The sequence below is a fragment of the Rousettus aegyptiacus genome, unplaced genomic scaffold (genome assembly GCF_014176215.1).
Source record: "Rousettus aegyptiacus isolate mRouAeg1 unplaced genomic scaffold, mRouAeg1.p scaffold_m13_p_14, whole genome shotgun sequence".
Taxonomy (NCBI): domain Eukaryota; kingdom Metazoa; phylum Chordata; class Mammalia; order Chiroptera; family Pteropodidae; genus Rousettus; species Rousettus aegyptiacus.
This window is the reverse complement of record NW_023416289.1, coordinates 48354533-48380872: the sequence shown is the minus strand read 5'-3', so window position 1 is coordinate 48380872 and position 26340 is coordinate 48354533. Positions and strand designations below refer to the sequence as shown.

The 26340-nt window shown below is 56.0% G+C and overlaps 2 protein-coding genes and 1 pseudogene across 10 annotated transcripts in view; 1 reads left to right on the top strand and 2 right to left on the bottom strand.

The window, feature by feature from the left end:
- The window catches only part of TMEM266 (transmembrane protein 266), a 50027-nt gene that overhangs the window by 22506 nt on the left and 1181 nt on the right, over nt 1–26340 (top strand). For all 4 annotated transcript variants that reach the window (XM_016125811.2, XM_036231832.1, XM_016125810.2 and 1 more), the window contains 4 exons: nt 3078–3134; nt 3989–4127; nt 7587–7702; nt 17395–17566. In XM_016125811.2, the coding sequence (XP_015981297.2) occupies nt 3078–3134; nt 3989–4127; nt 7587–7702; nt 17395–17566 (484 nt within the window). The remainder of the gene's footprint in view (nt 1–3077; nt 3135–3988; nt 4128–7586; nt 7703–17394; nt 17567–26340) is intronic.
- Nucleotides 11766–11884, bottom strand: LOC118611501 (annotated as a pseudogene).
- ETFA (electron transfer flavoprotein subunit alpha) overlaps nt 24088–26340 on the bottom strand; it is a 66098-nt gene continuing 63845 nt past the window's right edge. For 5 of the 6 annotated variants that reach the window (XM_016125814.2, XM_016125816.2, XM_016125817.2 and 2 more), the window contains 3 exons: nt 25461–25559; nt 24434–24528; nt 24165–24340 (listed from right to left, as the gene is read on the bottom strand). The gene's annotated coding sequence lies outside the window, so the exon portion shown is untranslated. Of the gene's footprint in view, nt 24341–24433; nt 24529–25460; nt 25560–26340 lie in introns of all 6 variants that reach the window. The other variant, XM_016125813.2, reaches the window with a different exon arrangement.

Genomic DNA, 26340 nt, shown 5'->3' with positions numbered 1-26340 from the left:
GTGGACTTGATTGGGTGCTGTGGGGTGTCTGGCGTCTGGCTAGGCCGAGAGCTGTGCCCGTTCCGTGTGAGCAGAGGGACATGTGTCTGGAGTGGGCGATCGGGGAGTGTGGGTGCCCTTCACCGTCACTAGCTGGCTGGTCAAACCACATCCATATGCTTCCTGTGAGGTCAGAGGGAACAGCTCCCAGGCGCTGAGTTTTGGTGGGAGCAGAGAGCACCACGGGACTGACGAGTGTGGGGACGAGGGTCTTGGCACATCCTTCTGCCTTTGCACGGGGTGAGGGACACTTCTGAGCAGGTCCCAGCTGTCACTGTGACACCCTGGCCTGTGTTTCGGGGAGCTGCTGCAGCAGGCTCTCCTGGGGAAGCTGGGAAGACTAGACTTCATGCTGTGGGCAATGGCAAGTCTGGAGTTTATGTGGAAATCCCATTCTTCGTAACAGAGGGGACAGCCCAAGCCAGCTGGCCACTGTCCCTCTGTACCCATGTGCCTTACCCCCATGGCCACAAGTCCACGTTAGCCCACCCTGAACGCCAGGGGCCTCTCAGCACAGTCAGCGAGCACGGGAGAAAGGCAGAGCGCACTGGGGAGGGGCATGTGCATGCACACACGCACACATGCACAGCTCACAGCAACAGGGTCCGCCACCCCGCAGGACAGGCCCAGGTCCCAGGGCAGAGCGGGAGATTCTCTGGATGAACAGCGACGTGGGCGGAGGCGTGGGGTAGAGCATGCTTTGTGATGCAATCACGTAGCCCAGGGTGTCAGTCCAGGGCTTTGTGTGGGGAGCAGGCAGCGCAGAGCGCTTGGCCGCGGCCCCTGTGGCCTGTGGCGGCTGATGGGCCTGGGCCGAGACTCAGACCGAGGGGCAGATCCTGGGAGTGTCCCAAGCAGCTCGCTGAGATATCGCCCTAAAGGTGCCTCAGCCCCCAGGACAGAGCTGGCTCCCAGTCTGCTGCCCCTTTAAGGGCCCTGCACGCCCCGGCCCCTCCGCCCACTCCACGCCTTCTCTTGTACTAACACCTGGGCGGTGGCCAGATGTCCCCTGGATGCAGACCTTGGGAAATGTGCCCTGTGTCTGTGGCTGCCAACAGAAATGTTTAATCAGGTGCTGCGGCTCTTCCCTTGGTGCCTCTGCTTTGGTTTTATGGGCTTTCCAGAATTTATTACCCGGTGTTAATTTGCCATTCCCTTCCTGTCACTGCCAGAGACGAGCTGCCTGAAACAGACAAGCTACTGTGCAGAGAAGCGTCAGCCTCAGACCCACACCTGTTCCTGCTCCCACCCAGCTGGGGCTTCCATGGGTACCGAGGGGAGAGCGGGGGGCTGGGAGAAATGGCTGCGCCCAGGACCAGGGACCTTGTCAAAGACCGTGACAGTGGGGTGCAGCAGTAACGGGGGTGACAGGAGTCCCCGCCCAGCGCCCCCTGTCCTGTGTGAGCCGAGGGGCTGGGGCTCTACTAATGAGTCAACTGGCTTCTCCGCCTCTCAGGTACCTGGGACCCTGGGACCTGAGTGGGCTCGGAGAGGTCCCCCCACCCTGCCCCCCAGAAGGCCTGTGTGCTGCTCACAGTGACAGGGCTCCTCTCGGGAGAAGGGCCAGGGGTCAGGGGACCCAGTCTCCTTTTAACGGCAGCTGTGAGGGCCACCTCATCCCCAACACGGCCTCCCAGAGCTGCCCTGGGTCTCGAGGGAGCCTGGGTGCTGTTACCTGGGCTGTGCGCCCAGCGAGGGCCATTGCCAAACCACACTGGGCCAGGGTCTCGTCTTCCCGCATCCACAGCCACTCCAAGATTTTGGGTCCACGAGGGCCTGCCCCTCCTTCTGGGGGTCCCTGGTGAGCTCCATCATCAGACGGAAGGCATAGGGGTTGTGCTGTGCTTTGTGCTCTGAGAGATGAGAACGCCACAGTTTGGCCACTGACTCGCTGAGTGGCCTTGGGCAAGTCACTGCCCGCCTCTGTGCCTCTGCTGCCCCAGCTTTAACACGAGGGAATCAGAACTGTCCTTGACAGTGGGTGACTGTGAGTGACTCGTCTTGGTCCCAGGCAGGGCACCAGGGTCCCACAGGACCAACCCTCTAACACCCTGTGGGTGAGGACACCATACCCGGGGCAGCGGCACTGGAGTGACTTGCCCAGGGTGTTGAGGGTTAGCTATTCACATGTGCTTCCGCCCACTCGTTCACTGTGAACCTCATGGCGTCTGCCTTCTGCCCGGAGCCAGGGCAAAGGAGAGGAGTCAGACAGTGTCTCCTGAGCCTTAATGGGGGTCAGGCCAGTAGCCAGCACAGGTTCAGTGGAGTGCTGGAGAGGAGGTGATGTTCCAGGGGCCATAGGACCCCAGGGGAAGAGGCACTGAGCCCGGGCCTTGTAGGATAGCTTCACGGGGGAGACGTCGGACCCGAGGGCAAAGGACAGGGAGGCCTTTACTGGGCAGAGAAAGGGGAAAGGGCTGTGCTGGTCAGCCCACAGGCTGAGTCAGCATCACACCACACTGGCACACCACCTGGCAGGGTTCACTCTGCCCCCAGAAGGACCGGCTCTGCACGCAGGTGATGTTGACATGGTGGCTTGCTGCTGGTGGGGCTGGCCTTCTCCCATCTTGCTGCCCTGCCTCCCTCACGGGAGATAGCTTGCCAGCACAGCTCCACCCCCCACAGCCTCGGGTTTGGGGGAGGAAAGGAGAGGGCCTGACCCCTGACTCGCACAGCCCAGAAGCTGTGCACAGGGCTTCTGCTCAGGCCTTGGCCCGAATGGGGTAGTATGGCCACTGCCGGTCACAGGGGAGTCTGGAAAGTAGTATGTCCAGTTGGATGGCTGTGCCCAAGCCCCAGTTATTGTATAAGAAGAGGTGGAGGAGGGAGTCGTGGGCAGGCCACAGCCGGCCAAGGCCAGGCCCAAGCAGCAAGGGCTTGCGTGTTTGTGTTTGCAAGTGGTCCATGGTATGATGGGCTGCAGGAAATGACCCTGGAGAGGGAGGCTGACCCTGAGCATCGTTTTAGGGGAACTAGAGCATGTTCTGTGGGTCCTGGGGACAATAACCAGAACTTCCTGTTTCGCTTTCTCTCCTCAGACCGTTCTCCGGATTGTGGTGCTTGGGATCTGGGATTACATCGAGAACAAAATAGAGGTAAAGACCAATTGCCCACTCCCAAAGCCAGCTACCCCAGATGCCGGGAGATGTCACCGTCCCATACATCCTGGGCTGGGAGCTGGTGCCAGAGTGCTCCCCCCAACGGTAGATGCAGGGGACTCTGGTGGGCAGCAGGTGGCAGATTGAGCAAAGGGACGTCTAGTTCCCAATGAGGTTTTACAGAATTCTAACTAATTCTTAGTCATTTTGGGAAGCTTTCAGATGTGTTCTGAGACATGTAAGTCCACCCTGAAGTGGTCCCATGGTTAGAGAGCTGAGCCAAGATGGCAGAGGTGCTGCTCAGCCCGGGGTCTCAGAGCGAACCGGCTTCTCTGCCTCATGACTGGGGGTGAATGGGTGCTCTAGGTAGGGGTGAGGCTGTCACACAGCACAAGGCGTCTCCACTGCCCACTCCTTCCTCAGCCCCCACCCACTTTGAACCCTTTTAACTGGGAGTAGATGGAGGGCCCGGGCTGTGCAGGTCTCTGGTGAGGCCAGGCCGGAGCAGCAGGTGGTAGGTCAGGGCTGAACCACAGAGGCTGCGCCCCTCCCTCCCTCCCCGCCTCCCTGCGGACAGAGACGAGAGGTAGGCTCGGGGCACCTGCTGCCTTCAGCCCCACAGATGTGAGGGGTTCAGCATGACTACAGTCCCATCTTGAGATGGGGTACAGTGTAGAGGGATGTGCTTGGGGGCACGGCCCTGAGGAGCTCAGGAGGGCTGGGAGGCAGCGGGCGGGGGCCTCTGATGGGTGGACAGGCGGAGGAGTGGTCCAGAAGCAGCCCCTTGGCCTGGTCTCTGGTTGGAGACGTTCAGGATGACCCAGGGCACTGAAATCTACCTCCTCTGCCAGGTATTTGATGGGGCAGTGATCGTCCTGTCTGTGGCCCCGATGGTGGCATCCACTGTGGCCAACGGGCCCCGGAGCCCCTGGGACGCCATCAGCCTCATCATCGTGCTGCGGATCTGGCGGGTGAAGAGGGTCATTGATGGTGAGTGGCCTGAAAGGGGTTGGCAGGGCTGATGGAGTAACAGGCGGTTGCTCCAGAAACTGGAGCCCGCAGCCGAGAGGAGAGAGGCCCTGTGACACAGGGGGTTGGAAGTCGCCCAGGCCGCGTCAGAGCTGGCGGGGTGACTCAGGCTGCTCGTTCAACGTCAGGTGTTCAGAAATGGCTCACACACGGCCAGATGCCATACGCAGATGCTCGTGTTCAGAGATCATGTCTTCATCTGAAGTGACTTTACTGTTTGCCGGGGTGGCAGCCCTTCACTCAAGAGCCAGTGGCAGGGCCTGGGATCTGGAAGACCAGCTGCACACCTGTCCTGTCCCACTGACTTTGTCCAGGTCACTGGCCAAGGTGTTGCTTCCTGTAGGGTCCATCTCATTTCTGTGTCCACCAAGGACAAGACCTGTCAGCCTGCAGACAGCCAGCATCAGTGGAGTGGTTGGCTACAGCTCCACCTCCCATCAGCTCCAGTGACAGCTGCTCCCACCCCTGGGACCCCTGTCAGGACTCTGCCCTCTCATTGCCTATGCTGCCTTGGACAGAGGCCGCTCGCTGCTCCAGTCTCACCTAGAGAGCTGAGCCTTGGCCGGTGGCTCATGTTTCTGGGAGGTGGTGACAGACCAGAGTGTGCCCCTCAGAGGAAACGAGAAAGCTTGTCCCCATGGAGCAGTGTGGGGCACCATGTGGTACAGGGCTACCCATGGACCGGCTGGTCCACCTCTCAGGACTTGGGAGGCCACAGGCCAAGGGGCCATGGAGAGGCAAGGCACGACAAGGATGTTGTTAAGACAGTTCCCAAGCATTTTGGGTTTTAATTTTTTTGTGTGTGTGTGCACACGCGTGCGTGTGTTTTGTTTTTTATTTTTTGTGTTTTTTTTTAGTAGCAAAGCCCTTCTGCAAAATCTTATGTGGATATTTATCTGTGTGAAAAATAGATTAAAATAACTAGAAAGTAGAGCTGCTTTTGACTTGGAGTGAGGGGCCTAGAGCCCACCTCTTTGCCCGCCTACCCTCCCCCTCACCCCACCTCCCCCCGTCCCCCACGGTAGTGCTAAGGACCTTGTAGCCTCTGGAACAGTTTCCAGACCACTGGGAGAGACCATAGCTGTGCTCATACCGAGCACACCTATGCACTATGTAGACCGAAGTTGCATCAGCCCTGGATTTTGGTTGCAAAGGACAGAAACTGTGACCATGAGGACACCCCAGCAGTATTTGCCCAGTGGGTACAAGGCAGGAAGGATGGCCTTTCGGGTCTCTGATCCCCAGGACTGTGCACCCTACCCCTGGTCCCCACCCTCATGTCTCAGCCGGTAAACACTGGGGTTTGGCATGCTGTCAGGGAGCCCCTGGTCTAGAGTCTTCCTTACACGGGGGTGTGGTTGGACCCAGCTTTGGAAGACCAAGCCAGAATTCTCTGGGAGGTCATCCACTCTGTTCCTCTCATTGGACAGATGGAGAAACTGAGGGAAGGATGATGGCTACACAGCAAAGCAGGCTCTGAGCCACAGGTGGGGCTGGGACCCCAGAGGCCATTAGTGCCTGCCTAGCTCTTGACTCCACTCCTGTCTGCGCAGGGTCCTGTCTACCTCCGGGGCCACTCCTCTGGGCAGAAACCGCGCCTTCTTGCCTACTTCTGCAGCTGTGGGCAGCTGCACACCCTGCTCAGTGGGCCTGGACAGTCCCGTGTGGAGCTCATCCCAGCTGCCCCTGCTCCCAGTGTGTCAGCCTCCCAGTAGGGTTGCACCGCAGGAAGCCAGGATGCTGACTCACCGCTCTTGCCTTGCGTATGCGCTGGCTCCAGCACAGACCCGAGGAAGGAGTGGCTGTGTGGGGCGGCCTGTGGGGTCTCGAGACGGGTCTTGGGGGCACGTGGGCTGCCCTCAGGTTTGGCAGTGAACAGAAAAGTCCCGATTTCTCATCCCTTCACGATCCATGCAGCAGCCAGGGAATAGGTGGCAGTCGGGTGGCTGGGGGTCGAGGGGCTGTGGGGGGACATGAGCAGACCCTGGGAGAGGCGCAGTGCAGGAGGCGCGTGCCCGTGGTTTCCGCAGGGCCTGCAGGCGGGTTCTGGGAGGTGAGAGCAGCGTGGAGGGCCGGGGCTGGGCTCGGGGCAGGAGTTGGTACCAAGGCTTCTTACGAGCCCAGAGGACTTCCCAGGGGCAGGGACGGGGTCTCGCTGGCTGGGAGAGCGTGAAGCCTGTAGGGGAGAGCCACTTGTCTGGCCCCGGCGTGTGTGTGAGTGATAGTGAGGAGGAGAGGCCTGACCCTGCGGAGGCTGGCTTCTCTCACGTGCCCATCTGCCGGCGACAGTCCAGGCCGCCATGGCACTCTGTGGTCAGGGCTCTGCTGCATGAGTCACCCTGCGGTTTTAGAAGGTGGCTCCAGTGCCGGGTTTCATGTCCTCACTGGGCCCAGGAAGAGGAGGGAGGGAAGGGGACAGAGGCAACAGGAAAGCTGCAGCCGCCGCTGCTTTTTGAACGTCTGAGACATAGTTCATGTGCTGGAAGACTCACCCAACGTGCAGTACGTTCACATGGCTTCAGTATGTTCGTGCAGTTGTGCAAACATCACCAGCATCTAAGTTTACAGCATTTATAGCATTCCAAAGGAAAAGTCCTGTCCCCATTAGCCATTGCTCAGCCCTAGGCCACTTCCAGTCTGCTCCCTGTCTGGAGAGATTTGCAGCTTCCAACGTTCCCCGTGGGCAGAGCCCTGTGGCCTACGGTCCCCGTGTCTGGCTTCCTCTGCAGACACGGTGTTTTCAAGGTTGCTCGTGTCGCGGTGTGTGTCGGTATGTTATTGCTCGTGATTGTGGAGTAGCGTGCATTGTGTGGACGCACCATGTTCTATTCGTTGTCAGGGGACAGGCATTCAGGTGGTTTCCACAGGGGCTGCCATGAACATGCAGGCACAGGCTTTTCTGTGGACACGGTTCTCTTTCCCCTAGGTGCCTGTGGACTTGCTGGGCTGTGGTCGCTCTGTCGAGTGTTTTGAAAAACTGCCAGCCTGTTTCCCACAGAGGCGCCACACCCCACCTCCTGTGGGCAGCATGCTTCCCCGCCCTCCCCAGCCCTGGCCGCCTTCTGAGGACGGCTCCCGAAGCTTCTGCGTGACGCTTGCCCTTGCGTCCCAATGTCCAGAGTGTGGTCTCGTGGCTGCAGCAAGATGGGAAGACGCCATCCTTTTCTGTCCACACAGCCAGGACTGAGGGCCGTCACCGGGCAGGGAGGGAGATGGAGGTCCTCACCGTGGGGGCCCTCCAGCCCTCGCGCCCTTTCTCCATGTTTTCAGGCACCTGGACATCCCCTGCCCCCTGCCCCCAGACCGTCCAGGAGCTGTGCCTGGGCCTGACCTGCTGCTGGCTGAATGCCGGGACCGGCCCCCCGCCCCAGGCCGAGCCGTGCACTGCCTGGGCCTTCACGGGGCTGTGTTGTCTTCCAGCGTACGTCCTGCCTGTGAAGGTGGAGATGGAAATGGTCATCCAGCAGTACGAGAAGGCCAAGGTCATCCAGGACGAGCAGCTGGAGAGGCTGACGCAGATCTGCCAGGAACAAGGGGTAAGACGCGACAACTTCTGGCCCGTCCACTTCTGTCCAAGGCTGAGGAAACTGGTGGTGCCTAAAGAGGTCAGAGAGTGTGTCCAGCCCCTGAGGAAGGCAGGAGGAACCAAGGCCTTGAGGGGGAAGGCGTCTCTCAGGTCACTCATGCCTCGCCCGGCCGGGCCTGACTCCGCCCCGACTCCCAGGCCAAGATTCTCTCACCGCAGCATGGTGACGGGTCAGCCCTCCAGCCTGAGCCAGCCAAGGCGCCAGCTCAGGTCTTGAGTCTTCTTGGTACAGTGGTCTCTGAAGCAGGGGTTGAATTCTGTCTGCTGAGGCTGCCGGGCCCGTCACTATCCAGGCTCTCCAGATACTCCAGGAGGTGCCGGCTGTGCCTTGTGCCCCCCAGGATCTATGCCAAAGATGCAGATAGGTGATGGGCCAGGAAGTTATTCCTAAATTGAGCCGGGCAGTCACATGGGCCAGGCAGCTGGGCCAGGAAGATGGCCTGTCCGGAACTCGGGGCCCAGCGCCCTGCCCCATGCCCAGGGCCCCAGCCAAATCACACCCCTCGTCTGGCCTTAGTTCCTTCATCTGTGAGATGCGACTGGGGCCAGGGCCTTCAATAGGGCTCGAGGGGGTGACCGGCATGGTGCTGTAAGCAGGTGGCAGCGGGGCCCTGTAGCCAGGGCCCTGCTCTGCGGACCAGCGCCTTGTGTGCAGAGAACGTTCTGCTGACAGGCATGCGGGGTGGGACCACAGAGGGGACGTGCCCCCAAGCAGGTGGGAGCGTGTGTGTCGGTGGGGGGGAGGGGTGAAGTGCATGTGACGGCCAGGTCCCTGCCCCTGGACTGCCATGCGCATGGAACCAATGCCCCTGATGGTAGGCCTGGTCCCCCGGCCTCACACCTCCATGCCGTGGGTCTCCAGTGGCATGTGGAAGAGCTCAGCAACGAGGAACGCCCACTCCACGTTCGCTGCGCCCTCTCCCTGGGACGTATCTGTATAAATATTTGCTGAGACTTCACTCCTCTTAGCTCTCTTTAAAAAAACAACTTTATTTTTAGAACAATTTTAGATTTATAGGAAGATTGTGAAGACAGTGCGGGGCTCCCACTCCCTCCATGCCATCCCCGGTGTAGCTACTATCTCAGGTTAGTGTCACACCTGTCACAGTGGGCAGAGATGGCTGTGTTGTTCCTAAATCATGCCTTGTTCAGAGTCCCCTCGTGTTTACCTGATGTCCTGTATCTGTCATTGATCCCATCCAGGATGCCACATCACATTCGGCTTCCACATCCCCTTAGGCTCCTTTCAATTCTGCAAGCTCTTGGCCCACCCCTGTTCCCGATGACCCTGCAGGGTGTTTGCAGGCTCCCCCTCTGCTGGGGTTTCTCTGATGTTTTCTCGTGGTTAGGGTGCAGTCAGGGCTTGGGGAGGAAGCCCACACAGGTGGAATTCCCTTCTCAGTTACACCCAGGGCGCACAGTGTCAGCATGGCGTCACTGTTGATCTTGACCTCAATCAGCTGGCTGAGGTCTGTTTGTCACATCTATCCATCATAAAGTTCTTTTTCACTCAGCTTTCTAAGAAAGCTGAAATCGCTTCGTCTTGTGACCCTAGAGACTCGGGCAACGTGGTTTGCCAGGCTCTTGCATCAATATCTTGTGCATTTCGTGATCTTTGCTGCGTGGCCGCTCATTAACACAGGCCGTGCCCCAGATGGCCCAGAAGTGCCTCATGCTACAGGCGAAAGGCCCTTGGAAGGCATGTTGCGCATCTGGGATTTGGCGGGTGGGAGCCTGAGGCCCGAGGAAGGGGAGACTCGGTCTCAGATGGCTCCTTCTAGTGCTTTTCCCTGGATCACACTGGCCTCTGGCCTAACAGGGGGCAGGACCTGATGCTTCCCTCCTTCTCATCATCTCTTTTGACCCCCAGGCTCACCTCATCCTTAGATTCCTTCTGCAAAGGTGAGCTTTGAGGGACCTTTGGGGAGGAGGACACTGTCGGGCGTCGGACCTCTCCTGAGCCCTGCTGGCCTGGGCTGACATCCAAGACCATGCAGTCCAGCGATGGAAGGGGATGGCCTCTGGCCCCCGAATCTCACAGCCCTTCAGCTGGGAGATTCTTCCTACAGACTTTTAGCTCGGTGTCTGTCTGGATCCCAGCCAGAACTTTCTGAGGCGTGAATCTCACTGGTGCACCGATGGTTCCAGAGGCGGATGCTGGTTAGTGCCCTGCAGACAGATGGCAGGGACTTTCTGTCTCTCTGTCCTGGCTGTGCCAGAAGTCAGAGCTGTTTTAGACGCAGCAGCTAAGTCAGTGTGATGGTAGATTCTTCCACCTCCTCTCACGAGATGACCTCTGAGGTTTCACGTGTGTCCTCAGCCTCTTGCTCTAATCCTGAAACATGTTCTGAGGTCCCCACTGTAACTGCCCTTTGCCCTGGAAGCCTTGTGACAGCCGTTGGCCCAAAGTAACCCAGTAGAACCCAGCTCATGGTTGGGGTTTTTTTCTCGTCCCTCTCAGCCCCATGGGAAGGACAGGGCACTGCAGCCCTTTCTCCGCACCGTTCTCCCTGAGAGCATTGGGGTACAGGGCTTAATCTAGGGCAACTCAAGGCTTACCCTGCCAGAAGTCCAGTGGGACCCTCCGAGTCCCCAAGGGTGACCGTGGACCTTGGGCATTGGTCCCTGACAGAGGAGTCCCATGTGCACAGCCCAGGGGGTGAGAGGAGGCTTCTTACCCAGGGGACCGGCTGGCAGGATTTCACCCCACCCTCAGCTCCACCAGCAACTAGCGATCTCCCCCTAACCCCTAGGCCTCAGGTCCTCATGGGAAAATGGGGGAGACCAAGCTGGCATCATGAGGGTGCCGTGAGGAGCGGCTTACATTGAGTGACGTTTACACACATATCTACACACATGTGAAGTCTGTCTCACTCGAGTTCCTTGGCCAGTGTAGAGACAGAGTGAAAGCACTGTGGTGGTGGCCACTGATAGACACCCTATCACGCATGCTCGCCCTTTCAACTTGGACGGCTGAGGTTGGCAGGCTTGGCGTTATTAATCCCTATAGCGGTAGGGAGACCAAGGCCGAGAGAGGCCGTTGCTTGCCTAGCGTCCTGTGCATTGTCAGGGTGGGCTGGGGATGGAGCCTGGGGCCTCGGGGCCCATTTCCCTCCCCCAGGGATGGGCCATCTGTGCAAGTCACTGTTAGGTGAGCAGCGCGAGTGGCATCGTCCAGCAAACCCAGAAATCTCAGTGGCTTGACGTAGAAGAGTGTGTGTCGCTTACGTCTCAGCCCAGTGCAGACCGCAGAGGGTGGCAGGTGAGGGGACCCTGTTCCACACGGTCGCTCTCGTCTCGCGGCTCCTCGTGCTCTGTGGCTTCTCCCATGTCCAAGTGCTTGGTGTGTCCCCCTTCAGCCAGGAGGTGGAAAGGGATAGAGATTTGTGTGCAGGTTTTTATTGGCAGGACCTAAAATGAGGGTATTGCTTCTGCCCCCATTTCATAGGCGGGACAAAGCTACACAGTCACAGCTGAGGTACTAGATGCCCACAGAAGCGTTCTGTGTGAACGAGAAGAAAACTGTCACCTGCACCATTACCTGATCCATAGATCGAGGCCACAGGGCTCACGACAGTCCCTCCCTCTTCCCGCCCCCCCCCCCCATATAGCAAGAGGTACCGTCACACTTGTCGACCATCCTTGAACAAGTGCCAGTCTCCTGGCCTGTTTGCTGAGGCAACAAGGTAGTCATCTTGGCCCCAAGCTATGAGCCTCTCTGGTAGGGGCAAGTGGGGGTCCTGTTCCTCTCCCTCCACCCACGCCAGCCCCTGTAGTGCAGGGGGTCACAGCCCACTTGTCAGGGAGCCTGTTGCCCGCTCGAGAGCACCCCCTATTCCAACAGAGGCCATAGCCCCCACCCAGATCAGCACAGTAGCCTTTCTGACCTGGGTTATTTGAGATCTCCGCTGTGGGACGTGAAGTGCGTTTTTTTGTTTGTTTTTAGGTAAGGCAGACCTCACAGATGCTAAGGATCTTGTCAGCTTACAGTCCTTTATTTTTTATGTTTTTTATGCCTACAGCACCTAGTTTTCCTAGGTGGTCTCCCATCCAAGGACTAACCAGGCCCTACCCTGCTTAGCTTCCGAGATCAGATGGGATTGGGCTTGTTCAGGGTGGCATGGCCGTAGATGAAGTGTTTTTTTCCAAACATGGAAGTGCTTTGTAAAACAGTCAATAGCTTTCATGACAAGCCTATTTAGCTGATAAAATTAGCCTTCAGAGGAATAACTTATGTTATTCTTTTGCCATAACTTAAATTTATGATCAGCTACCAGGTGTTATCACAGTGGATGGAAAGGAGCCAAAGTCAGAATCAGCTTCACCCTGCTCCTAAGTCATTAGTTTGCAACTGTCTCCCGATTTTTATTGTTCCCAACAATGGTGAAACTAATGGAAGTAAGCATTGGATGCCATCCCAGCAGCAGATGGGTTGAAGGCAGGGCCGTCTAGACTGAGGGGTCAGCTGGATGGGTTTAACAAGAGAGTGCAGACAGCACTCAGGATGGAAGAGTGGTTGCTGTTGCATTAGATGCCGGAGCGTGCAGTGATGAGGCCACGGCCCTGAGGTGCTGTCCACAGACCAGCCCAGGAAGGACTGAGATGCTCGGGGTGTGCCCACCACCTCGGGCCGGCCACGCCTGGGCCTGCGTTAAAGCCCAGCCCAGCGCAAGGGGCCCGGCTCTCTCCGCAGTGCGCACTGAGGGCTCCCCTGGGCACCCGGCAGATGTGGCCAGGCTTCCTCACTGGACACGCTTAGCTAATGGCGTGCATTAGGGAGGGCAGTGACTGCGCTTGCTTTCTTCCCAAGTCACAGGATGGCCTTCCCCTGCAGTGGGCCAGTTTGCCGGTGGGAAGCTTGCTTCATTTTATCGAAGCCACCAGGCAACTTCCCTTCCAGAGGGCCAGGCCTCGTGAGCCTGGCAGAGCCTCCGGGCGGTGGGCGCTCCTCCTCCGTGCTCAGTGGTCTAGCCGTAGGGAGTCTCCGTGCAGGACCTTCCTCGTCGCCCTGCTTGGGCTTCTCTGCATTTCTTGAATTTGTGGGTTGATGTTTTTCATTACATTTGGAAAGTTCTTGGCCGTGATTCCCAATCGCTTCTGTCCCAGCTTTCATTTCCAAGGTCGAGCTGCAGATGGCCGGCTTTCGATCCTTGCTCACCTCACTTACCCCTTTTTCTGTCACATGTCCTGCCTTTTTTTTTTTTTTTTTTTTTTTTTTGTGGGTGTGAGTTTGTTTTTTTAATAGACCTATACTCAAGTTCAACATTCCTGGCTTCTGCCATTTCTGGTCTCTTGTTAAACCCATCCAGCTGACCCCTCAGTCCAGATCATATACTGAGCTTCTAAAGGATTCATTTGATTCCTTCAGGTTATCTTTTTTCCACCAAAAGGCTACATCCGTTGTATCCCTCATTCCTGCTGTTTCTTTAACACGTTAATCATAGTTATTTTGAAGTCCTGTCTGTTCACTCAGATATTTACGTAGGGCGGTTTCTACTAAGTGCTTATGTTTTGGTACTTGGTCACTTTTTCCTGATCATTTTCATGACCGGTAATTCTTCTCGTGTGCCACATGTGTCGATGGTACATTTGAGAGGTTCTGGAGTGTTACCCTTTTCTGCAGACGCAGCCCTCCCGGCTGGGGTGTTTCAGTGGGGAGCAGGAGTGGCCCTCAGTCCAGCACCAGAATTCACCGTGACTTGCTAGGGCCCCAGGGCCAGCACACAGCTGGTTATCGACTCAGTGCAGCGGGGCCATTAGCCTTACTGAGCACACAGTGACACCGAGGCCCAGACAGGAAAGAGCCTGACCCACAGTCAGAATGGGGGGTGGGGGCGACGGGCCAGGGCTCAGGCTCCAGCCCCTGCTCTTTCCCCGCCCTGCCTCCGTCGGGCAACCGGCATTCTGTTTGAGCCGAGTCGCCACCATCTCACCCACAAGGTTCCAGTTCCATGACATAGGGTCTGTAGGGTAGAAGCCCGAGGCCTGGATTCTGGGCCCAGCTTTGCTTCCGACATGCCGTGCATTTCTTGCCTACCCCACCCCCACCCCGTCCCCCAGCACAGAAGTTTCTTTCCTACCTTAGGGCCTCAGTTCACCCATCTGACTCATGAGGGCATGATCTCCTAGGACCCCCTGACAACCCTTCAGTCCCCTGGGGAAGCACGTGTGGCCATGTTCAGTACAGGGGAGTCTGGAGCTGGGCTCCGAGAGTCCCGGCTAGCACCTCCTAACAGCCAGTGACTAGTGCTGACAGTGATTTAACCCACCTTCAGGTCCCAGACAGGGGCCAAGGTATCCAGCCACTTACACCGTCTCGGTGTGAAACCTGTCAAAATATGTCCCCAAAGCAAGTAGCTCTCTCCCTCACCCCACCCCAGTCCGTGCCCATGCAGACACTCTCACCTCCTAAATAAACTCTCTCTCTCTCTTCACTGTCTCCAGCCTAGTCAAAATTTTGGTCTTTTCTGGCCTCCCAGCTGGTGTCCCCATATCCACCCCGGCCCACCCCCATCCAGCCCATTCTCCACTCTGCTGTCAGCACCACCCTTTCAAAATGCCACCACCACCTCCGTCCTTCCGTCCAAAAGAGTCCAGTGGCTCCTTGTTGCTCTTTGAATAAAGGTTGAAGCCCTTGAAACATCTTCCCGTGGCTGCAAGGCTCAGTCTGGTGAGGCCCCTGCTGACTACCCCTTCCCCCTACTTCCAGTCCTCTGGCTCTTGGACACGCTGTGCCTCTTCTGCCAGTAGTGCCACTGGGAGCCAACTCTTGCATCTCTCAGATTTGTCCCCCGCAGCGCTGCAGACAGCCCCCCTCACTGGGGCCACCTAAGACTTACTTCCAAGCTGGGAGAGGCACATTCACTCTGAAACACGTGGCAGAGTTTTAGCATAGCCCTCACCATGTTTTACCTGGCTCCACAGTGAGAGGGTGAGTGAATGGAGAACTCTAGGCGGGAGGTGGGGGGTCACACACCAGTGTATGTGCCTGTGTGTGCACTTGTAGGCTCGGGGTTCAGCAAGCCCTGGCCTCCGGCTGTCTGGCCTGAATTCCAGTGGGACACTGAGCAGCTCTGTATCAATTACAGGTTATCAATAATGCATCTGTTCAGAGTGGCCTGGGCCAGCCAGCCCTGGGGAGCAGCCGTGGAAAAAGTGGGCAGGGTACACCCACGGGAGGGAAGTTCAGATTGGCCTGGGCAGGAGGGGCCCCCAGCCCCGCAGAGCTCAGAGGGTTCCTTCCCGGGCCCTGTGTGACCTCTGAGACCTTGCTGCCAGCGGGGTGGCTCGAACCCTTTCCCCTGCACAGGCCGCCCCGCAGTACCCCAGCCGCGGTACCGGGCCTTGAGGGCCAGGGTCTGAGCTGAGTGTGAGAGTAGAGGGGGGCTCGGTGCTGCCCGTGGCTAGAGTGAGGACTGAAACCGTGGAGCTAAGCAATGCTGACGTCATGAGGCATTTCTTCCGCAGCATTTCCTGAGTGCGTCCCATGTACCAGGCCACAAAACAGGCAGGCTCCTGCCCTTACAGAGTGGCACTCAGTGGGGGGCGAAGGGTGGCACTGTGTGAGAGCCAGCCGTGCACAGTTCTGTCCAGTTCTGCGTGACACCGTGTTGGTCGTTTGAAATCTGGCATGGTGGGAGTGTTTACACCACTGAGGTTAGCATGTGCTATAGGTCAGGCCTTTAAAAAAAAATCCCGTCTGCTTCTTCAAGTGCCACCACAGTGGTAGTAAGGAAAGAAACACATAAAAATTAAGAAACTGTCTCTTTAAGACCTGTTTATCAGAACAAAGAGGATAGAAATTTCAGTGGATTTGAGGAAAGTGGAGAGTGGATGAGAAAATTCTCATGGACCTAGTTGGGTGGAGAATTTGTCACGAAACAGGCTGCAGAGGACAGTGAGGAAGGCCTAACCCCTAATCTGGGAGGGAGGGGGTGAGTGCGAAGCCGACCTCAGGGAAGGGGCCGGCTAAAAGTCTAAGCAAGGCTAGCGCCCCAGTCCCCCACCCTGCGAGAGCCTGATACTTGTCCTCGGGACAAACAACCAGGGACTCTAGGTTTGACTGGAGCCTGCGGAGAGGCGCAGGCCTGAAAGCGAGGATCACATGCAGGCCTTTCCGCCTGGGCGGGGCCCTCTGCCTGGTCCCCTGTCCTGCTCTCAGCACAGAGGCAGCCAGAGATGTGTCCCCAGACAGCAGGCTGATGAGTCAGTCCTCTGAAAAACAGTGGTCCCAGGGACAAAACCTGTGGACACTGATACTGAGAATTTGCCCAGGTGCCAGTTCGTTGCCCAGCCACCCTAGTGTTGGTGAATGCTTTAACAGTTTCACTATCAAGAGAAAACCAAAACATTAAAAATCAGACAGTACTAAGGGCAACGCAGAGAATTCAAACAGACTCTTGTCACTGGGGTGGCTGCATCAGGTGGGGGTGGAGGGCGCAGATGAGACAGGTCCTGATGGCTTGATGTATTTGAGGAACCACGGCAGGCCTGCCGCAGGGGGAGTGAAGGGGGAAAAAGGGTGGGAAGGGGGGTGTCAGGGAAGCGGCTCCCTAGCCCGGGGTCAGGGGCTGTGGTTTTCTCCCACCTGAGATGTGTGGACAAGGGGGCGACCCAAGAATCTGGGCTCCAGGGCCGGCTCTGGGCCGCAGGGGCTGCAGGGATCCAGGCAAAAGCTGGGGCCTGTGCTTGCAGATGAGGCTGGACTGGGGCAGGTCTGATGGGGGTGTAGGAAGCAAGGAGCTAGGAGGCGATCGGAGGTTTGGGTCCAGCTACAATCAGAGAAAAGCGCCGAGGAGCAGGTTCAGGGGTGCCGGGAAGGGTGGCTTTCGCCAGCTGGGGTTCACGACTCCTGTGACCAATCTGTGCTGCTGTCTGGTGGGAAGTTGGAGGTGTGGGTCTGACATTGGGGGGTGGGGTGGGGTGGGGAGGAGTGTGGGTGGGTAAGAAGCCTGCACTGTGTGCCCTGGACCCTGGGCGGTTGCCATGGCTCTCCTGCCCACTGAGCCTGCGGGGGCCCTTCAGTGTCAGAGCCAAACTTTGCTTCCGCCTGGGCGTGGGGAAGTGCCCCAGAGGGCGAATAGCCAGCCCAGCCACAAACCCAAGAGGCCTCCGGAAGCTCCCTGAAAGCCATCTCACAAAAACACTAAGCCAGCCTTGAACGTGGGCAGCTTTCCCCAAAACCTTTGTGAAGCACCGGAGTGCTCCCAAGGCCCCTCGTAGGCAACCCCGTGCTACAGCTGGGACAGGTGGGGCCCGGGCCCAGGCCATCCTCCCGAGACCCGTGGCTGTCACTGGAGGACGGACGGGCCAGGGGGCGCCCAGGGAGCACCTGGTGCAGGACACCGGCTGGCGACCGCCCTGCGTGGTCCCTGCCCGTCATCAGGGCAAACGCCTGATGGAGCTTCACTGACAAGCACCACTTGGCTCAGAAATAGATTCAATGGATTCAAACCCGGTCTCCAAGGCCTCCCCCAAAGCACAGCCTCATGGGGGGGTCCCCAGGCGAGACGGGACACACTGTTACCTGGAGGAGGTGCTTATGGTCAGTGTTCGGGGAGCCCGTCCGGCCTTTGGGAGCCAGCGCCCCACTGAGCACAGCGCCCAGGTGCGAACCCCACCCTTGGTCCTCTCCTCTTGCAGTTCGAGATCCAGCAGCTGCGGGCGCACCTGGCACAGCAGGGCCTGGACCTGGCTGCGGAGCAGGAGGCGGTGCTGCTGGCCCCACAGGTGCGCGGCCGGCCATACAGCCACTGCCACGTGGTGGAGGAGATGGCGACTGAGGGCCTCGTGGAGGGGCTGCAGCCCTCACCAGGTAAGCCGCCGTGGCCTCCCGACCCGCGTCTGCACCCAGCTTCCCAGAGCGAGTCTCCTGGCAGGGCCCAGGACCACTGCTGGAGCCGGGAGGCCTTGACCAACCTCAAAACAACCTCAGGGACTCTCATGTTTCATGCCTGTGGGCCTCCCCACCCTCCGGAGGAGGTGTGACTTCCTACTTCACGGGCAAGGAAACAGCCCCAGGAACATCATCCAGAGGCTTTGAGCTGGGACTTTGCTCCTGGGCTGCCTGGGCCAGGATGGCTGGAATCTAGGCCTGGGGCAGAGGAGACCGACTCTATCGCCTTGTGCAGGGGATGTGACCTTCTGGGCCTTGGTACTGTTAGCTGGATGTGGGGATGTGCTGACCCTGCAGAGCAGTGCTCGGGGAAGGGGCCAGTGGCCTCCATAGGTGCACATCAGGCCTGTAGATGTCAGGTGTCATCGTGTTGTCGTTGGGCGGAAGCACCCTCATCTGGTGATGGAGTCAAGACAGGGTTGGGAGACACTGTGTTTGATGCGCTCAGGCGAGGACCAGCCTCAGCACAGGGGCCTCGGGAGCCAGGCAGGGGGCTCTCTGCCCGCCTCAGAGCCCAGAGGGGGCCTCAGCCTGGAAGCGGGCCCTCCAGGCCTCTTTGTGCTCGGGTTCGTGTCCACCCTGTCCTGACTCGCACCTAAAAGTGGTGGGGTTTGGAGTTTCTTCACTCTGCCAAGAAATGCTCTTCCGGACTGACTTCTGATGATTTGCAATACATTTCCAAGTAAACATTTTTTGCCTGAAGGTGAGGGAAACTACGATTTCTCAGAGCCCTTCAAGGTAACCTCGTCCAGTCCTCTTGCCTCCTTTCTCTCATAGGGACGAGAATTTCACAGGGTCACACACAGGAAGTGGTGCTGGGCTGGGAACCTGGACTGTGGGACCCTCAACCCTAGCTTTGTCTTGGGCATGCTTCGCTCTGGACAGCTGCGCAGGGCCGGGCAGGTTGCGAGGCAAAGAGGCCCAAGTTTCAGTCTCTGCCACCCCCAGCCATGTGATTTGAGGCTTCAGTGTCCCCTTCTGTAGAGTGGACTTGTAACTCCAGCTGTGTCTGCCTCACAGGAAGCATGAGAGCTGGTGGACGTGAGGAAGCGCCGTAGGCTGCAGGGCACCATGAGCGGGTTTTGGGGAGTGGCGTGATTGCCATTAGGATCTTCTGAGAACCTTTAGGTCTCGCAACTGTAGAACTTCAGGTCTGGGCAGAGCTTCTGAGCCCCGCCCGCAACCCCTGCTGGGGGACCCGCCTCCAAGAACGGGGTCCTCCCAGTCTGCCAGGGAAACCCTGCCACCCAGCCCTCTGCCTGTTACATGGAGCTGTCTGCCTTGGGCACCCATCTCCTTGCTGGCCGCATTTATGCAAAGGCGTAGTGGGTGCCCACTGGCTGCCATGTCCTTTGGGACGCTAGCCTCTGAGTGCTTTCTTCTCCAGGGACCACCACCTCATTCCCACAGCCAGTCCTCGGGGACAAGCTCCCCAAGTTCTTGCCGTGCTGCCCTCCCAAGCAGCCCAGTGTTTTGGTCCTGCTCTGAGTGATACCCAGAACAAAATGAAGTTCTTGAGGAGCTGTGAGACCAGGGCAGAGCTCCAAGGGGCTGTTGGGCGACCCCTACTTTTCTGTTCTGGACCAGAGACCCCTGTAATGCAGCTGGAAGGCTTAGGAGCCTGTGGTGGCTGCCTGGCCCGAGCCCACAGCTGACGCAGGCCTTCGTGTTCCCCACATAGCTCTGCCAAGCCCTGTGTTCCCACAGCCCGTCCTTGGGCTGTTGGCATTTTGTACTCCTGTGCAGTTTACATTCATCTGTTCCACTGTAGCTAATTTTTTTTTCAAAATTTACTTTTCATTATAGTTGACATACAATAGTACTTCCAGTTTATAACATACTGATTCAACATTTGTATAACTTACAAAGTGATCACTATAGTCCACTTAGTAACCATGTGTCACTGTACGTAGATATACTGTTATTGACTCTGTTCACAGCATTCCGTCCCTGTGGCTTATATTGTACCTGGCAGTTTGTACTTCTTAATCCCCTTCTCCCTTTACTCCCTTGTCACCCCATCCCCGCCCCACCCCCACCCCCGCTTCTCTGGCAACCATTAGTTCTCTGTATCTGGATTCGTTTCAGTTTTATGTTTTAGATTTTACATGTGAGTGAGATACGGTATTTGTCTTTCTCTTTCCAGCTTATTTCAATGACCATAATACCTCCTCTGTCCATCCATGTTCTTGCAAACAGCAAGATTTCATTCTTTTTGTGGTTCAGTAATATTCCATTGCATATATGTACCACCTCTTCCCCCATTCAGTAGATTGTCTTTCTGTTTTGTGGTTTCCTTTGCTGTGCATAATCTCGTAGTTTGATGTAGTCCCATTTGTTTATTCTTTTGTTTCCCTTGCCCAAGGAGATATATCCAAAAACATATTACTTAGAGCAGTCAGAGAGTTTGCTGCCTATGTTTTTCCTTCTAGGATTTTTATGGTTTGGGGTCTTAAATTAAGTCTTTAATGCATTTTGCATTTATTCCTGTATATGGCGTAAGAAAGTGATCTAGCTTCATTGTCTTTTTTTGCATGTATCTGTCCAGTTTCCCCAGCACCATTTGCTGAATAGACTGTCTTTACCTCATTATGTATTCTTGCTTCCTTTGCCGTAGCTTAATTGACCATATAAGCATGGGTTTATTTCTGGGTTATCTGTTCTGTTCCATTGATCTATGTATCTGTTTTTATGCCAGAACCATGCTGTTTTGATGACCAAAGCCTTGTAGTACAGTTTGATATCAGGTAGTGTGGTTCCACCAACTTTGTTTATCTTTCTCAAGATTGCTTTGGCTGTTCAGAGTCTTTTTCTGGTTCCGTGTAAATTTTAGGATTGTTTGCTCTAGTTCTGTGGAAAATGTCATTGGTATTTTGATAGGGATCGCATTGAATCTGTGGGTCCCTTTGAGTAGCGGAGACATTTTAATGATAACTCTTCTGGTCTATGAGGATGGCGTGTCATTCCATTTATTTATACCTTCTTTAATGTGTTTCTTCAGTGTTTCATAGTTTTCAGAATGCAAGTCTTTGATCTCAGTTAAATTTATTCCTAGGTATTTTATTCTTTATGATACGACCATAAATGGGATTGTTTTCTTTATTTCTGACAGTTCGTTATTGGCACATAAAAAGACAAATGACTTCTGAATATTAATTTTGTTTCCTGCAACTTTACTGTGTGGCAGGAATTCTTACTGACCTCCCTGCTGTCCAAGCTGTCCTGCTGCTGTCTTTCTTCTTGGGCAGCTGTGTGGGGTGTTTGGAGTCGGGCGTGCCAACCCCGTTCTTCCTTGCCCAGGCTGTGAGGGGCATCTGCTGAATTCAAGCTCTGCTTTCCTGACAGAGGGCACAGGCGGCGGGCTCCCTTCTCCTTTCCCTTCGTTGTACCTTCAGTGCAGACGGGAAGCCTAGATGCATAGCGGCCAGCTGGCAGCCACCAGGCTGACAGTGACCACTGCAAGTCGGGGACTGTGGGGAAGGGTCAGGAGAGGCAGGGGCAGTGTTGACCAGCTCTGCCCCCCTCGCCCGGCCCACTTCGCCCAGCCCAGCTCCACATCTTATGGAGGAAAACGAGGAGGCGAGCTGTAACACGGGAGCAAAGCATCTGATCTGACCGTGCCCACTGGCTGTGGAGGGCTCTCCAGCTGCAGACTGGCCCCGTCAGCACTGATGCTGGGAGAGCTGTGGCATACTGTCCCGTGCTGGCTACTTCTCGTGGCTCTCCAGTAGGGGCCCACAGAAGGGGGTGACTCAAATCTGCTCCCCAGCCAGAGACCAGAAAGGGTGAGAAACACAGCATGGCGGAGGGGATCTGCCTTCAGCCCTGCGGCTGGGAATTGTTTCAGGAATGAAAGGGAGAACCCCCTCACCTAGGGCTAGTGTTAGAAGTGCCTCAAGTCCACTATGAGGGTTCAGAGGTCAGCTGCTAAGAGATGAGACTCTCCAGGCCTGAAGCCAATTCCCAGGAATGGTTTTTAGCTGTGGCTACGGCCTGCAGAGGCACTGTGGGCTATGTCCCGTGAGAGCTGACGTGAGCTGACGACTGCTGGGCGCTCCCCCTCGTCCCCTTTCCTCGGTGGCGGCGTTACTGCGGTTGCTCCGCTCCTCCTCCTCCACATGCGGGAAGGGAATGGTTTAGAGACAGTGATCCTTCAGCCATGTGGACGGTCAGACGAGAACAGACAAAGTCACCTAGCGATCCCTCTCCGTCCAGTGACTGCATGAGAGGGCGCTGTCTTCCTTGAGGGGGACGAGCGTGTTCTGTTTAACCCGTGTACGATGAGGCTGTGTGTGCCCTTCAGTCGAGGCCCAGCAGACACTGCTGTCTGGCCAACTGTGTCTGTTCTTCACCTCTGCCGTAAGCACTGGAAAGTTACACATTTGCTTTTCCCATCTTTCTTCCTGCCGACTAGTTGTGTAACGGAATTCTGGCCTGCATGCCTTAAAGGGACGTCGTGCAAGGCTACTCCTTTTCTCATGAAAGGGTCAGACAGCCTGCATGAACCCCCTTTTGTTCCTTTGACCTTAGATGTGATGCTCGGACCTGTGGTGACCACCAGGAGTCATTAACCAACAGATGTGAACATAAAAAGTTAACGCACTCAGGATGAGGGAGCAAAAATACTGAAGAGATTGTGCGTCATGGATCAGTAAACCAACCCCAGCGATCACTGAGTTCACGATTTTTTGTCTTGTGAGTAAATTCACAGCAATGAATGTGTGTGGTCTGTTGACCAGGGCAGACTCTGTAAAATTCCAGATGTAAGATGCTCTTCTTTGCACTCTGGCCCACTTAGCTTAAGCCCGTTCCTCTTCGGGAAAGGGTTCCCCAATGGTTAGGGTCTCTTGGGCCTCTGGGATCCCTCTTGGCTGGACTGGAGTCTCTGGGACCTCTGGGTTCTCTCTCTCTCTCGGCTGGGCTGGGGTCTCTAGGGTATCAATCTGGGCTAGGTTGGGATCTCTGGGGCTGCTGGGGTGTCTCTCTGGACTAGGCTGTGGTCTCTGGGGACACACAGGATTCTGGGTTTCTCTCTGAGCTGGCCTGGGTGGTCCGGGGTCTCTGGGACTTCTGGGATCACTCTCTGGGCTGCGCTGGAATCTCCGGGGCCTCTAGGATCTCTCTCAGGGTGGGACTGGGGTCTCCAGGACCTCTGGGGAACAGATCTTTATTTCATAGGGCATGTGCTGGACAGCTCCATGATTCATAGGGAAAACGTTGGACAGCTACATGGATCAGGGGCAAAACGGACAGCTCCTTAAGGTACGCTGGTTGTGCTGGCTGGGGTCTCTGGGGTGTCTGGGGCCTTTGGGGAACAGATGTTTATTTCATAGGGAAAACACAGGACAGCTCCTTGAGGTCGAGCTGGACCGGGCCGGGGTGTCTGTTGTCTCTGAGGTCTCTCTCTGGGTCCTCTGGGTCTCTTGTGCTTCTTGGGTATCTCTCTCTTGAGCTGGGATCTCAGGGGTCTCTAGGACTTCTGGGTACAGACGTTTATTCCATAGGGAAAATGCTGGACAGCTCTGTGGTTCAAAACACAGGACAGCTCACTGATGGGCTGTGTTGGGGCCTCCGGGTTATGTCTCTCAGGCTAGGGTCTCTGGGACCTCTGGGGTTTTTCTCTGGGCCAGAGTGGGTGTCTGGGACCTCCTAGGTCTCTAGGGTCTCTCTCCGGGTGCTTTGGGGTCTGGGACCTCTGGGGTGTCTCTCTGCTCCAGGCCAGGGCCTCCGGGGCCTCTCTCTCACGCTGGGATCTCTGGGTACAGATGTTTATTCCATTGGGAAAACACTGGACAGCTCTCTGCAGGGCTGGGTCGGGGTCTCCGGGGACTGTCTCTCAGGCTGGGATCTCTGGGACCCCTGGACTCTCTCTCTGGGCTGGACTAGGGTGTCTGGGACCTCTGGGGTTAACGTATGTACCAGCCTGGGTCCTCTGGGTCTTTCTCTTGCCCGGGATGTCGTCTCAGGGGCCTGTGGGGTTTCTCTCTGGGAAATGTAGTGGTCTCTCTCTGGGCCGGGCTGGGATCTCTGAACCTTTGGGGTGTCTTGACATTTCTCTGTGGGCTAGACTGGGGTTTCTCTCAGAGCCGGGCTAGAGTGTGCTGTCTAGGACTTTTGGAGTCACTGTCTGGGCCGGGTTGGAGTCTCTGGGAAAACTGGAGTCTCTCGGGTCTCTGGGGACCAGAGCTATGCCCCAGAGACCCCAGGTGGCTGCGGAGAGTGACCCCAAGGGTCTCTCTCTGGCAGGGGTCTTTAGGGATAATGTACAGTTCCCTGCTTTATAGAAAAATGCTGGGCTGGGCCAGGCCGAGCCCCCATCCTTCTTATATTCTCTCCGACCACAAATCTTGAGTCCCTACCTTCGTTTTCTTGCCCAAATGAACTAAATAGGCAGTATATTCATTATTTAGTTTATAAATCAATTGCATACTTTGTTTTAATTTACATTTTCTCATAAACATATCCTATTTTATTTCACTATTACATCTCAGTGACTAGATACTCTTAGAATCTGATACTTGATCTCAAAAATGACAGTTTTACTACATGGCTTGGAATCAGACAACAGGTAAAAGATGACATACATGTGATAGTTGTACGGCTGCAGCAAAGGTAAACTGCATAAACAGCTGACACTGAAGGGTCCTGGCATTCGCCTGTCTTCCTCTGGTGCCAGTGGTCATGCCATCTGGTCTAAGAAGAGACAAGACTGTGAGTCACCCCAGATGCATAAAACAGCAGACAGGCATGGCCCATTTCAGGTCCACAGTGACATCTGCCACTTACCCAGACAGGCTGTAGTGGATGCCCAGGCCTTCTCTGGCATCTGGGTGGCGATCCATGGAGTTTTCCCATTAGACCATGATTTAGACCATGATTTCCTGAAAAATATTGACATTTGCTTGATTTCACCGATATGAGTACATAGCTTGGAAGATCGGATGGAAGTGGCAACAGCATGTGTAATGGGGCTGGATAGGGTGTAAATAGCAATGAGATGGGTTATGGGATTAGTGTTGCAAGTGAGATGGAAATAGGGTGACTGAAGGAATAGCGGATAGGGTTTGTGAGCAGCAGTGAGAGGTGTGGCATATGACATGGGCCATTTGAGTAGGTAATAGCAAGCTAGGACATAGGATGGGAGTAGGGATGCAGGATGTGATTAATGGTGATATGGGACAGAGTAGAAATAGGAGACTGCACGAGTTGGGATGAGGGATGGCTGGCATGGGTACATGGATAAGACAGAATGGGGTTAGAAAAGAAATATGCAATGCGAGTAGGAAGGGGAGATGGGAGGCGATGTAGAAAGAACTGTGTCGTGTGATTGGGGATGGAGGAGGGAGATGAGCTGAAGGAGGATAGGAGGTGGGATGGGATGTGGGATGAAAGGGGATTGGAAGGGCGTCGGAGTGGGAGAAAGGATGGATGGAATTGTATTCACAATCTTGGAGATTATAACAGCTATCTCAGTATCAGAAACAAGAACACCACATAGCTACAATACATAAACTATATTAATAGAATGAAAGAGGGAACACATGATCTCTGTTGGTATGTGGGAAGGGAATAGCATGGGAGTTTGGGGGAGATGAAATTGGGTGCAGGGCTGAGACATAAGCTAGGATGGCTTGGGTGGTATGATGTGTGGGGTGGGAAATGGGATTGCATGAGAGAACGGGCTAGAAGTCACATTTGTAAATCTTGAAGAATCTGGTTTTCACCTTCACAGAACATAAAGAGACAAAAGTGTGTGTTGTGTTGTCAGCCATTTTCTGATGTAAATAATAAAACCAGCTACGCTGGGACTTACGGTTGGCAGAGGTTTTCTTTGGTTGGTGGTGTCGTGAGGAGTCTGCAATGCCTCCCTGGGTGGGACTGACCTGGCGAGTCGCTCCAGCAGATGGCTCAACTGGAGGAAAGAGGGAAATTAGCACACATAGGCCAATAGCACCCTCCTGCTTCACGGGGACATCAGCAGTTGTCAAAAGTGTGAAAGGCACTGCTGTCCCACTGAGCTGTTTTGGGGGCATCCTGGGGCACCGTGAGCAGACATACAGCTTTGACTGCTCAGCACTTTACCAAGGCTCCTGTAATCTTCTTGAAGACCCTGTGAGGAGGTGTCCCTAACCCCCTTTTACAGATGAAAAGCCCAGGGCCAAACAGCACTGGGCCTGGATCTTGAGCCTGGGAGCTTTGGAAACGATGGAATGGGATGGAAGCAAGGGTGGGAGTAGGAGACAGATGGGATGAAATGTGATGGAAAACGGGATGGAGAATGTAGGTAGCAATGAGATGGGGGATGGGAGTAGCCAAGGAGGTCGGCTGACACTTGATGGGGTGTGCAAGGGGTGGGACATGGGATGGGGGTAGAGCTGGGGTGATACGTGGATAGAGGTATGTGATGGGAGGTTACATGGGTTGGGATGGGACGGGATCTGAGTAGCAGTGACATGAGAGAGGCGATGGGAATGGATGTGGGAGAGAATGGAGTTGGGGTGCTTAGACGGATGTGGGGTGAGGTGAAACAGGATGGGAGTAGGGATGGGAAATGAGACAACATGGGAAGAGGAGGTTATGGAGGTGGGATGGGTGGAGAGAGGGAGAAAGGAGGGCATGGGGCTGAGCACTGCAGTGAGATGGGACGTGGGAGTGACAGGCATGGAGGGAGATGGGACATGGGGAAGAGACAG